Genomic DNA, 14057 nt, shown 5'->3' on the forward strand with positions numbered 1-14057 from the left:
TCCGAAGCTCCAGGGAAAACTGCCCCAGCCTGTTCAGCCTCTCCCTATAGCTCAAATCCTCCAACCCTGGCAACATCTTTGTAAATCTTTTCTGAACCCTTTCAAGTTTCACAACATCTTTCCGATAGGAAGGAGACCAGAATTGCATCTATCTGAATTAAACTCCATCTACCACTTCTCAGCCTGTTGGCCCATCTGGTCAAGATCCTGTTGTAATCTGAGGTAACCCTCTTCGCTGTCCACTACACCTCCAATTTTGGTGACATCTGCAAACTTACTAACTGTACCTCTTATGCTCGCATCCAAATCATTTATATAAATGACAAAATGTAGAGGACCCAGCACCAATCCTTGTGGCACTCCACTGGTCACAGGCCTCCAGTCTGAAAAACAACCCTCCACCACCACCCTGTGTCTTCTACCTTTGAGCCAGTTCTGTATCTAAATGGCTAGTTCTTCCTGTATTCTGTGAGATCTAACCTTGCTAATCAGTCGCCGATGGGGAACCTTGTGGAAAGCCTTGCTGAAGTCCATATAAATCACATCTTCTGCTCTGCCCTCATCAATTCTCTTTGTTACGTCTTCAAAAAACTCTATCAAGTGAATCACAGATCATCCCTTCATTTGCTCTTCATCTTTTGACACTTTACTCACACCGTTTGACACTTTTGACCACCTGCAAAGATTTGTTATTCAGCCTGTCCACACTTCACTCACACTGTTTGTATTTTTTTTCTTCTTTTTGTTGTGTGTGCACATTGTTTGTGCTTATCTGGTGACAAACTTAATTACCTGGATTTATCTCACCATGTCTTTCTGCCTATAAATTCTGTCCCTGTGCACTTCCCTCCATTTCACCTGATGAAGGAGCAGCACTCTAAAAATTTGTGATTTCAAATACACAAATGTTGGATTATAACCTGGTGTCGTGTGACTCCTGACTTTGTTAACTTCACATTTCCTTCCTTAGGAGCATCTCCTTCCAATTTCAATCGAAGAAAGAATATTTTCGACATGTTATGGTGCACCTGTATTGCAGAGGGGACCAGAACCTAGAACCTCTAAGTGCAAAGGTGGAATGCTATCACTGTCCCACAAGGTCCCACCATGCCAATGGGAAGCCAACAGGTCCTTCAGTACCAAGTGATTGATTCTCCCACATCCGTTAAAAAGCCTTTTCTGCTTATCTCCAATAATATAAACCGAAGGAAAAGTGTTCCAATAAAATTAAGTGTAGAATATGTTTTTAAAGCATTTGATTATGTACTGGAGTGTTTCGCAACAGGCTTTCAAAGATTATTTTTAGCTTCTCGAAACTCCAGGGTAAACTGGAGCTGTGCTCGAAAAGCAGCACAGCAGGTCAGGCAGCATCAGAGAACCAGGAAAATCGACATTTCGGCAGGACCCCTTCATCAGGAATTCCTAATCTTGACTCTAACCTCCAGCATCTGCAGTCCTCACCTTCGCCTAATCTGGAGCACTGGCAACCTGTGGATTTAACAGGCATCAAATGAAATTCTTATTCCTATGTAAAAATAAATTGCACTACAGTGCACTCCAAAGTACCGTAAATATAATACGAAAAAAGATTAATCTTGAATTAGTGAAGTGCGTCCAATGACGACGACATTACTGGCTTCAGAATAATTCATGTTACCTCCAACTTGCTTATTTTGAAACTGCAATTTTTTTCCCAGCAGATTTAAATTAAATTCAACGGACACAAAGATGCTAACACGTTTCACCGAATCTTTGGCAGTTTTAACCCACAGCGCTTTCAACGAACCCAAACCTTCAGTGGCGATGCTCCCACCCGCAGGGTTCACTGGGCAGGCGCTGCCCTCCATTCCCTTAGCAACGTGAGGTGCTCTGACCAATCCAGTTGCGTCCTCGTGTTGCCCATGGTTACGGCTTCAGCGACGACTCCAGGTCCAAACAAGAAGCTGCGCTGAAGGACGAAGGCAGAGCGGGGCCGCCCATCTGATCTCTGTCAACCGGGAAGTACAGCCCCTGAAAGCTCATCTGGTCCGAATGGGAGATAAAAAGATCGGCCGAGAGGTAAGTGACCCAGGACAAAGTCACAGCGTCCCCGTTAACTCACTTTGACTAAGTCTGTTTTCCTGGTCCAGTAGACACTCCTGAACTGAGATACCTTTCATGTAATGTAAATAGAGCACACTGGAAATCGTCAGTTCTGTCCGTATCTTTGCAGAGAGAGAGAGAGAGAGAGAGTGAGACAGCGTTAACTGGCTGAATTGAAGAAAAGTCCCGAAAATGCGAGAGAAACGCGCCAGGTCTGACAGCAGCTGTGGAGAGAGAAACCAAGTTAACGTTTCGAGTCCACTCAGTTTTCTTCTGAAGAACCAATAGCTGCCACACTTGCTGAGTTTGTCCGGCATTTATTGAGTTTGTTTCGGATTTCCAGCGTCCACAATATTTTGCTTTTATTAGCAGGAAATACTGCAGTCATGGCTGGGAAATAATTCAGCTCCAGCTGCTAACAGGACACAAGGAGGCATATCACCAGCAGTGGCCAAAAGCTACTATCTTAGTTCAAAGACTATCATGATGGCCAGTGCTGAGACTGCTGCTGCAGGAGAGGGTGTCTCAATGACTAGGCATCATCAAAGAAAAGTATGTGGGATTGGGGTCAAGCAGGCATATTCTGGCATCCAACAGATAGTTGCCAGAGGGAAGCCCCTTCTTGGGTTGTGCCCAGAAAGAAGGAACTACTACTCCCCCCAGGGTTGCTACAAAGTGCCAACCAGTACTCTCACTTTAAACTAATGAGAAGTCATTTTAATTATTCACATAAAAACAAACTTTTCTGCTACTGGCATAAATCACATGATACTGGGAACTTAGTGTTATGTCCAGAATAGTTGCAGACAGCCTTAGACATAAGGGATTCTTTAACCACCATGTTGACTGCAGTTTTACTTGAGTACGGATAACAGTGAGGCCAAATGCAATGTGCAAGGTGTGTATTTGACTCAGAGAAAATTGCAGGACCCCTTGCAAAGTATTCGTCTCACCTACAACTAAGGGTGAGCTGCCGGATGTCTAGAGAGTGGCTCATGTTATGCCTTTGTTTAAGAGGGGATGTAGGGAGAAGCCATAGTGGTGGGAAAGTTGATCCTGAAAGATAAAATTTATATGCTTTTGGAGGGGTGAAGAATGCTTGGGATAGTCAGCATGATTATGTGCAAAGGAAATCGTGTCTCTCAAACTTGATTGAGTTTTTTGAGGAAGTAACCAAGAAGATTAATCAGGGCAGAGCAGTAGACAATTTTTGCTTGGACTTCAGTAACGCCTTTAACAAGATTCCAATAGCAGGCTAATTAGTAAAGTTAGATCAGATGGGATTCATAGAGAACTTGCCAATTGGATACAAAATTGGCTTAACAGCAGGAAACAGAGGGTGGTGTTGAATACCTTTGAGGAGAGACACAGACTTTTAATTAGTAATGGTTAAGAGATTAGAGAGAGTGCAGGAAAGTGGAGTTGAGGCTGAGATGAGAACACCCTTATCGTATTAAATGATGAAGCAGGCTTATGGAGCTGAATTGCTGGCACTTGCTTCTAGTTCTTATGTTTGAAGGAATTCCAATAAAACACAGGATGGTTATTTATTTCTGTACTCATATACTTGTAATACTGCTTCACTACTGAGCATTGCTTTTTAAGTTTCAAACAAATTTACAACATGGAAGAATATTTTGAATTTACTAACTCCTTTGAAAACATATTTATTACAGTAATCAATATAGTGAAAATGGCAAAGAAAAAGGATAGTAAAGGAGGCAGTGAAGATAAAATGGCTTTGGCAGAAGTTTTTCTCCATTTTCGGTAAGTATATGGGTTATTTTAATTTGCAGGAATTTACTTTTTGAACCAGACTTATTTTGTGATATCTTTGCTAATCGGCTTACTTTTGTTTCTCTTTGTCATGCACTGTCCTCTTGTAATTCCCTTTTGTGGCTTCATTCAGTGTATGTATTGTTTAGATTTTCAGTCCATGTAGATCTTATGTTTACTAATGGTTCTGCTACTTCATTAATTTCATCTAGTGTAGTGGCAGGATGTAATTAGCCTCAGCATTCCTGGGCTAGGTGGCAAAAATCTTGCTTGGTTTCTCACTCCTGATTATTGTTCACCCTTGCAGGTAATATATCTCAATTAAAGGTATAAAAACTATAAAAGACCTTTTTAAAAATGGTACTGTACCTTTGAGAGTTAAAAGCTAACAAAACTTACCTGACAGCACCAAGTGTTCTCAATAAGATACAATGTAACAGGTGCTTCAGCTACTGGGGTAGCTGGATGCCTGGAAATGACAAAACAGATTCAAATTAAGCTAATCAGTTTAAATTATACCCCCTAAAAAAAACTCCAATCCAGTTTGAATTTAGTATATTGACAGCCTTAAAAACCAATGACACAATCTGATGCTTTGGGGCATAATACCTGGACAAATTGAACAGTTAAGAGGAGAACTGCCAAGCTACCAGCATATAAAAAGACTGCCCAAAAAAATAGCTCTCTTAAAAGGTATCTTTATTGATCAGTAACCTTTGAAGTAGAATCCCCAAGAAGAAAAGAAGACTGAAATACAAAGAAGAATGAAAGCTGCCTGGTGTTGAGATAAAAAGTTTAGTTTTGTAAATTATAATCAGGAGTTTTATTGGACTCGTATTATAGAAGGGAAGGTAAAAGATAATTAGTGTAAGGAGTTGTAAATAGTAGTTAGTTAATTATTCTCTGCTATACTTTAAGAAATAAAGTTGTTAATTTTTACTTTAACTAGTTCTTGGCCTATGAATTTTCACAGATTACTGCATGGGATAAATCTTTTTTGTGTTTCTGGTTTTAAATTACGCAGGAGAGTTTACTCCATGTTGTAACATTTGTATATTTTCTATTGTCTGTAAAGAGCCAATATACACCATAGCGAAGAACTAACATATTTTTATGTGTAAGTATCCCAAGGGACAACATTCATGGCTGCACTAGGGAACTATGTGATGTTTAGGAGGACGCTGACTGAAATCAATCTTCTTACCACTCATCATGGCAAGCAGTATTAAACAGAAAGAGAAGGGTGCTTGTGGCACAATGATAGTCCCCCTAACACTGAACCAGGAGTTCTGGGTTCAATTCCTACCTGCTCCAGAAGTGTGCAATAACGTCTCTGATAAGGTTGATTGGAAAAATCTTGAATGCAAAGGGAGTCGAGGACCAGAAGTGTCCTAAAATAAATGGGTGCCAATTTAAGACTGAGATGAGGCGGAATTTCTTATTTCAGAAGGTTGTGAGGCTTTGAAACTCTTTGTCATAGAGAGCTGTGGGGACAAAGTCATTGTGCATATTCTCGATCAATGGGGAATCAAGGGTTTTAGGGGAATGGCATGAAAGTAGACATGAGGAATATTGAATTCTGTCATGATCCTATTGAATTGCAGGGCAGGTTTTATGGTGGAACAGCTTACTTCTATTCTTACTACTTACAGTCTAATGGACTGGTTAAGATGTATTCAAGGATTTTGAAGGAAGTGAGTGTAGAATTTGCATGGGTCATCATCTTTCTGCTTTCCCCTTATTCAGGCGAAGTGCGAGAAGTGAATTTAAAACTTTTGAAAATGAACAAAGGTGGGTTGATTAGGAAGAGTCAGCATGGATTTTTAAAGGGGAAATCATGTTTAACTAACTTAAACTTTTTTGAGGAGGAAATGGAAAGGGTTGATCAGAGTAATACTTATGAAGTGATATACATGGATTTCCAGAAGGGAGTTAATGCAGTGCCTTACAACAGACTTATGAGGAAAGTTGTCAGTCATGGTACAAAAGAGATATTGGATATGAAATTGGCTGAGTGATAAACAGAGAATAATGATCAATAGATATTTTTCGGGCTGGATGAAGGTTTGCAGTGGAGTTCCCCAGGGGTTAGTGTTGGGACCCTAGCTTTTCCTGATTAAAAAAAATTATTTGGATCTTGGTATGCAGGGGACAATTTCCAAGTTTACAGAAAACTTGAAAATATTCTAAGCTGTAAGGATAGTATAGAACTGTAAAAGAATTTTGACAAGTTGGTGGCAGATAATGTTCATGGAAAATTCTGTATATAAAATAGATTCTGAAGGGAATCAAACCTTTGCCTAAAGTCAGGGTATTCAGAAACATAACCCCAAGCTTGAGAGGAAACATTCTCTATTGCATAAAACCAAAGGAACTTCTCAATCCTCTCTGATTTCTTAGAGTTGCCATCTCCAAATTGATTCTCTCAGGATTCAACTTGATTCTGTCAGGTCTGAAACTCGTTTTGTTACTTTGATGTATTTTTGTGTGTTTAGCTTGATCCCATCATTCCTGGTTCTTTCCATGGCTTCATGTAAATATAGCCTTGACCGCGTTCATTTACTGTATGTAACTGGCTATCTACTGTGCTTGCATGTCTTATTTACTTTTCACAGAAACACATTTCAACTTGCTTTATAGCCAAAACATAGACACACAGGAATTTGTAGCATCCAAAGGATGTGCTGAATGTTGTCAACCGTGAAGATTCCATATATAGCTTCAAAATACCGTCGTCATTTGCAGCATTAGACTTGCTGAATGCTTTTTTGCCCTGCTCAGGAGATAGTGGCAGTGTCACAGGACTAGTTATCCAGAAGTCCAGGCTAATGTCTGGAGACATGGGTTTGAATCAGCCATGGCAGATAGTGAAATTTGGTTTAGTGAAAAACTGGCCTAATGGTCACCATGTGGTTATTGTTGTAAAAACCCATCTGGTTCACTAATGAGCTTTAGGGAAGGAAATCTCCAATCCTTACCAGGTCTGGCTTACATGGGATTCCAGATCCACAGAAATGTTGTTAACTGCTGTCTGGGCAATTCTGGATGAGCATTAAATCCTGGAGTAGTTAGAAATGCCTGTATTCCATGAGCAGATAAGAAACCCAAGTGCTGGCGTGATCTCCTCCAGTGTTCGATTAGGGTAGTGATCCTTCTTATTGCTTGGTTAAGATCTTTGGGATCCAGGAAATTCTTTGCCATCTATTTGGCTTCTCTCGCACCAGGGATCTTGCCCAATCTTTTGGCTCTGTATTTCTAGTGATCACCTTTTCTTATATCACTTCAAGCTCTCTTTCAAGGATTCTTTTTAGTTCTATTGGTACTTTCAGTGGAGAATGAATCATCAGTTTTATTGCTGGCTCAATGATGATAAAATCTTCAAAACATCCAACTATTTCATCAAACTCCCTGTATACATATGTATGGTGATATATAATTGGTGCCACCTCATTCACATCCAGGTTCACTGAGATAATTGCATCCCTTCACAACTCTCAGATAGCAGGATCATCAGTTTCAGTTATATAGAATATCTAATTGACACCATTTCCTTTGTATGACCCTTTGATTTAGATTTTCTTCACTGTTGCCCCCTTACACTGTCATTTTAACATTGTTTGTTTTCAGAACACCTTTCCTTGGGTAGCCATTTTCTTTCAAATTATCGAGTAAAATTTTCTAGTATAGTCAGAACCGGATAATGTTATTTTGTGCTCTGGTATCAATCTTCACCTTTTGACTTATGGTTAGTACTTATTTCTCACCCTTTTTGGATCTGAATGGTTGTGTGAACTTCTTTTCTATCGGAACTATTACATACAGACATTTCATATATCATTCTTATGCATGTTATATTCCCAACTGCGGGATTCTTGTTTGCAATCAATTATTTCCTGATGTTTATGTGGTTCGAATCTTGATCCCTGGTTCTAGAAACTGGACTTAGGGAATGTGAAATGAAGAGGCAGGAGACAGGTGTTTCAAGGTAAAAAAATGTCTGCATTTATTTAAAATACAAAAGGTAAGTATAATTAAAGAAACTATAGGTAAATACAATAAATAAGGAAATTGACTCAATTGTACAGAGCACAACAGTACTATCAAATACCCTATTATCGAGATTAATACTGATAGAACCTTATGCTACTGATACACGTGGAAACAACTGTTTTAATTAGTCTTTAATCAGAATGCCTACCCTAGGGTCCCAATGCACTGTCACCACCCACCTTCCCCTCCTTGTTTGCTAGTTTGGAACTTTGGATTTCAGGAATTTAAACTCACCAGAAAGAAATCATGGTTTTGAAGTGCTACCTGGTTGTTCCCACCTGCCGTATCTGGAGCCTGGGTGAAGACTTCAGACTGTGTAGGTTTTTCTGTTTGGAGTGAGTCTGTTTTTGGATCTATCAGGTAAGTACTTAGTTTTTACTTTCTGCTGGTTTTACAGGCCCGGTTTTCACCTCGGATGTGTCTGAGGACTTGTAGTGTGGGTCAAGCCGGTTATCGCAGAATTTTCAGTCCATGGTTCTGCTGGTTGTGGTCAGTAGCCGTCAGTTCTCTTGGTTTGGAACAGGCCTGTGTCTGGTAGCCTTGTTCTGGAAGTGCTTGGATTGCTTTTTCAGATTGCTCTCTCAGGTGAGTTCAGGGCCAACAATTATACAGATTGTGCCAAATGTATGCTTTTCGTGTGTTTCTGTTGTTTCCTTCTGAACTTAATTAGTTTTCTGATCATTCGTTCGAGTTTGGGTGAATGGATTTCAATTGAGATTGAACATCTGGTATCTCTGTAGGCTTGTACTGTCTGCACTGTATAGCCTGAAGAGTAAAAACTGTCTCAGGCTAAAGTCTGTTGGTTTTGGTTGATTGTCCCTTTGGAGAGGTGTAAATTAGAATTCCAGGCTGAACAATGGTTCCAACCAGACATCTCAATTCTGTGAGTTGTTTGTGTATTTTCCACAGAAATCCCCTTTACCCTTTTAAGAGTTTTGAAAGGTCCATGGTATTTTAGATATTGGGGATTTTTGCTTGATCCTACACAATGCACCAACATCTTTTAGGGTATGGATGTTTTGGATTATTTTTCTAGTCATTTGACGTATTATTCTGGTTCCAGTCACTTATCTATCAGTCACTTCTTTCTTCATTCTTCATCCTTTCCTTGATTGGCCTTTACACATGCTCTGTAGAATGATCCATATGCTGGATTTTCTTTTTCTATTTGTGAATTCATATAGTCACCACTGCTCCACAAGATCTTTCTCTGTCTTTGGTATTTGTTCCTTTTTATGCTGTTTCACTATATCAAACCTGCTACCTTTCTCTTGGCTTAACTAAATGTTAGTCATTTGAGTAGTCAGCGTCTTACATAGAACATATGAACCTAAGAACTAGGAGCAGGAGTAGGCCATCTGGCCCTTTGAGTCTGCTCTGCCATTCAATAAGATCACTGCTGATGTTTTCGTGGACTCCGTATCCACTTACCTGCGCTCTCACCATATCCCTTGATTCCTTTTATTGTTAAAAACAATCTACCTTTAGCTTTAAAAACGTTTACTAAAACAGCGTCAACTACTTCACTGGGCAAGGAATTCCATAGATGTTCAACCCTCTGGGTGAAAAAGTTCCTTCTCACTTCAGCCCTAAATCTGCTCCCTCTAATCTTGAGGCTATGCTCTCTTGCCCTAGCTTCACCTGTCAGTGAAAACATCCTCTCTACTTATATCTTATCTATTCCCTTCATAATTTTATGTTTCTATAAGATTCCCTCCTCAATCTTCTGAATCCAATGAATATCATCCCAATCTACTCAGTCTGTCCTCATAAGCCAACCCCCTCCACTCCGGAACCAACCTAGTGAACCTCCTCTGCACCCCCTCCTGCGCCAGTATATCCTTTCTCAAGTAAGGAGACCAAACCTGCACACAGTACTCAGTGTGGCATTACCAGCATCTTGTGGGCAGCACGGTGGCACAGTGGTTAGCACTGCTGCCTCACAGCGCCAGAGACCCGGGTTCAATTCCCGCCTCAGGCGACTGACTGTGTGGAGTTTGCACATTCTCCCCGTGTCTGCGTGGGTTTCCTCCGGGTGCTCCGGTTTCCTCCCACACTCCAAAGATGTGCAGGTCAGGTGAATTGGCTATGCTAAATTGCCCATAGTGTTAGGTAAGGGGTAAATGTAGATGTAGGGGTATGGGTGGGTTACGCTTCGGCGGGGCGGTGTGGACTTGTTGGGCCAAAGGGCCTGTTTCCACACTGTAAGTAATCTAATCTAATAACCTCTCTGCTTTTAAACTCATTCCCTTTAGCAATGAAGGACAAAATTCCATTTGCTTTCCTAATTACTTGTTGTACCTGCAGACCAACCTTTTGTGATTCATACACAAGGACACCCAGTTCCCTCTGTATAGCAGCATGCTGCAACTTCTTACCATTCAAGTAATAATCCTTTTTTTACTATTACTCCTACCAAAATATATGACTTCACATTTATTTACATTGCATTCCATCTGCCAGACTTTTGCCCACTCACTCAATATATTTATGTTCCTCTGCAAAGTTTCACAGTCCTCTGCACACTTAGTGTCATCTGCAAACTTTGACACCCTACCCATGGTCCCCAACCCCAACCCCAAATTATCCCCAACTCCAAATTGTGAATAGTTGCGGGAATAACACTGATCCCTGAGGCACACCACTAATCACTGATTGCTAGCCAGTATAGCACTCATTTATCCCCACTCTTTGCTTCCTGTTAGTCAACCAATCCTCTATCCATGCTAATACTTTATCCCTAACGCCATGCATCCTTATCTTATGCAGTAGCCTCTTGTGCGGCACATTGTCGAAGGCCTTTTGGAAATCTTGATGCACCATATCCATTGGGTCCCCATTGCCCACTCTGCTCATAATGCTTATAATCTTCATCTGTCTGGCAATGTCTACAGACTAAAATATTGTTAGCTTATTCTTTCCAATTAATATTTTCTGTGCTTCAGGGTGGGCTGAACCCCAGATTAGTGAATTTATCAGTTTTCATCTGTGTCCTTAAACTTCCATTTTCACGATGCATCTTGTTGAAAAATCATCAATATGGTCACAACTCCTGTCTGAAACCTTGAATAGCAGTAATCTGAGTTGTTACAGGCTTTCTCATTCACTGCTGCCATTGTTTATCTTCTCATTCCCATATGATAAAAATAATTACACATTTGACATGGAAAGGTTCGAAATTTTTGTGTGTAATACAACTTGAAAGTTGTCTAGTAATCAAAAGACTACTTTTTAGGCTGATATTCTATTCTACAGCCGTACGTTTGGCTCCCTGACACCTAAACATAATAACTGGTTCCTAACTCTTTACAAACAATATAAAAATATTCTCCTCCATGTTGATATATCACTGGAAGCTCCACAAGATCTTAAACGGCACATTAAGCTTTTGTGTGACACCGACTTTATAACTTGTTGCTTGACCAATACATTTGGCTCCTGCTTACCCACCTTACTATTTCATCTTCAAAACTCTTTATAGTGAATAATTAACTTTACAGTCCTCCTTAATCACTGATAAAGTTGACAGTATTCAGGTGGAAAATGTGAAGGAAAAGAACTATGCTTAGTTTGTTAACTATTCATATTATTCTCAGGTTTCAGTTAAAAGAAAAAGCTAAGGAAAGGTTCAGGCAGGAAATACAACAGCTCGAAGAAGTGAAGGCACAAAACATTGAACATGTAAGTTACTAATATGAATAAAAATCAATAGCACTTGCATAACTTTAAAATTCTTTTCTAAACATCTTTGCAAATTCTAAATGTTATTTGCCGAAATAATTATCATGAAAAATCTGAAAAAGTTCCCAAACAGACAAGTAATGTTAAGCAAATTAAACTCTACCTAATCTTTACAATCAGCTGATATAAACTGTTTGAGTAATGTAACTCTTGGCTACTGCATAATTTGTATTTATGACAATTTGCTGCCTGTTACCTTAGTAAAGCTCTTCCATGTGGCATTATTTTTGTGCTATTTTATTTGTTCATGGGATGTTATGACCTTAATAATTAAGGCCAGCATTTATTGTCCGGAGGGTAGTCAATGATCGCCCCCACTACTATGGTCTAGAGTCAGATGTCAGCCAGACGATGTAAAGATGGCAGATTTCCTTTCCTAAAGGACATTGGTGAATTTGATAAGTCTTAAAAACAATTGATGGTTACATGGCCACCATTAAGCCAACTTTTTACTGAATCAAATTCTATCATCTGCCAAGGTGGATTCAAAACCATGTCTTCTGAACATTAACCTGGGATTCTGGATTACTAGTTCAGTGATGTTACTACTAAGCCACCGCTTTCCCTGTGAGATTGTGGTATAGTAGTAGTGCCCCTATCTCTGGGCTAAAATGTCCAGGTCCAATCCACATGCCATGAATATGCCATGCTATGGTATGTCCAAGCAGGTTGTTTAAAATGAATGAGAATCCTAGGGAAACTCAGGAGGTCTAGGTGTGTCTGTGGAGAGAGAAATGGAGATCGCATTTCAAGTCTGGTCAGACTCTTCATTAGAACCCTTCTTCAACTATATAAGACTTTCAAACTTTGCACTAATAAGTGCAGAACTATGATACCAGTCTTTCTAAAATTTGAAGTGTGCATTTCTTATTCTGTTGACATAATTATATTGGACAGTTACATGTATTTTATAACTACAAATAAACTCAATGAGAAAAACTTGACAGGCCCAATTATTATGAAATACAGGGTAAGTTTATTTGCTCAAAATAGTAAATAAATTCACAATTTCAATATGAAAAGTAATAAAATAGAATTCTATCCGAAATTCTAAGGGAGGAGGTTCCTTCAGGGGCTGCTATCTTCAGAACTCATGTGGATTTCTCAGAAGACATAATTAAAGAAACGTGTTTGAAATAATACTGTGTACAAATTTCTCCTCCAATATCAATTGCATGTTTATCCCCCTATTGCTGTACCTGAGAAACACTTCTGTTTTCTTCCCTGCTTCTGGGTTTCACTAACTCATTTATGAAAAGTAGCCCATGAAATTTTCCTATATTTTTTGAAACGTCAGATTGTGTGCCTTCGTAATACAAAGATGAAGAATCCAGACCCAAAACATCGATTCCCCTGCTCCTCTGATGCTGCTTGACTTGGCTGTGCTTTTCCCAGCTCCACACTTCAGTTATCGTTGGAGGTCAATCATCTCCGCTCTAGATGTCAACTTTGACTTTTGTGCTCAAGTTCTGGACTGGACTGACACAATCTTTTGATCAGAGTTGAGAGTACTATCAACTAAGCCACAACTGACAGAATCAGCACTATAATATCAAATTACAGTTTCATCTTAATGAGATGCAGATTATAACATCTTTGAAACAAATTAGCATTTTTTAGTTGGGTCTGGGGTTGATGAAGGAGAAACCAAGCAGAGTTCTATATCATTTTACAATAATGTCTTAACGTGTTGATGCAATCTACATTGTTAACTTATGGTTGGTTTCAAACTAAGGTTTGACAAATATATCTTGAAGATCATGGCCAATGCTGTTTTAATAATATTAAATTTATCTGCATTTTTGTAAGAATGAACAGTTGAAGAAGGAGCAGAAGGAACACATCAGAATACTAGTCAGAAAAGCAAAGGAGCTGGAGAAAGAGCTAGAGCGCAAAGAGAAAATCAACAATGAACAAGTAGCACAAGCTTTAAAAGAAAAATTGGAAATAATTAAACAAAACAAACAGCAAACACAAGGTATTTTCAATTATATTAACAGAATTTCTGTTCTCAAGACTTTAATATTCACATGGAGTGGGGGGGGGAGGCAATTATAGACAGTAGTGAATTAGAGAGGAGCTCTGGAAAGGCAGGTTCATAAGCTCACAGCAACTCTGATCTTTACATGTGTAGGACAATGAAGTGCACAGGAACTTCCAAAGCTATAGGATTTGGAGGTAAAGTGGACACATTAACAGACATGGCACAAAGGAAATGTTGTGAGGAGGTCAGCTGAAAACTCATGGGTGCCACACAGTAAGCAACACAAAGGGAACATGAAGGAAAGGGCAGAAATTTGTACGTCACAGTCAGAATCTACAGTTTACTCACATTGAAATTAATTTGGAAACTTGCTTTGTTAGATTGAAGTAAACTGTGCAATAGCTATTCAAATGGATATGACCAT

General features: G+C 39.4%; 1 protein-coding gene across 1 annotated transcript in view; it reads left to right on the forward strand.

The window, feature by feature from the left end:
• Nucleotides 1-1932: 1932 nt before the first annotated feature.
• ccdc83 (coiled-coil domain containing 83) overlaps nt 1933-14057 on the forward strand; it is a 70605-nt gene continuing 58480 nt past the window's right edge. Inside the window, exons 1-4 of the mRNA XM_072577721.1 lie at nt 1933-2058; nt 3759-3849; nt 11505-11589; nt 13459-13627. Coding sequence (XP_072433822.1) covers nt 3776-3849; nt 11505-11589; nt 13459-13627 — 328 coding nt within the window. The 5' untranslated portion in view covers nt 1933-2058; nt 3759-3775. The remainder of the gene's footprint in view (nt 2059-3758; nt 3850-11504; nt 11590-13458; nt 13628-14057) is intronic.

This window comes from Chiloscyllium punctatum, chromosome 9, assembly GCF_047496795.1.
Source record: "Chiloscyllium punctatum isolate Juve2018m chromosome 9, sChiPun1.3, whole genome shotgun sequence".
Taxonomy (NCBI): Eukaryota; Metazoa; Chordata; class Chondrichthyes; order Orectolobiformes; family Hemiscylliidae; genus Chiloscyllium; species Chiloscyllium punctatum.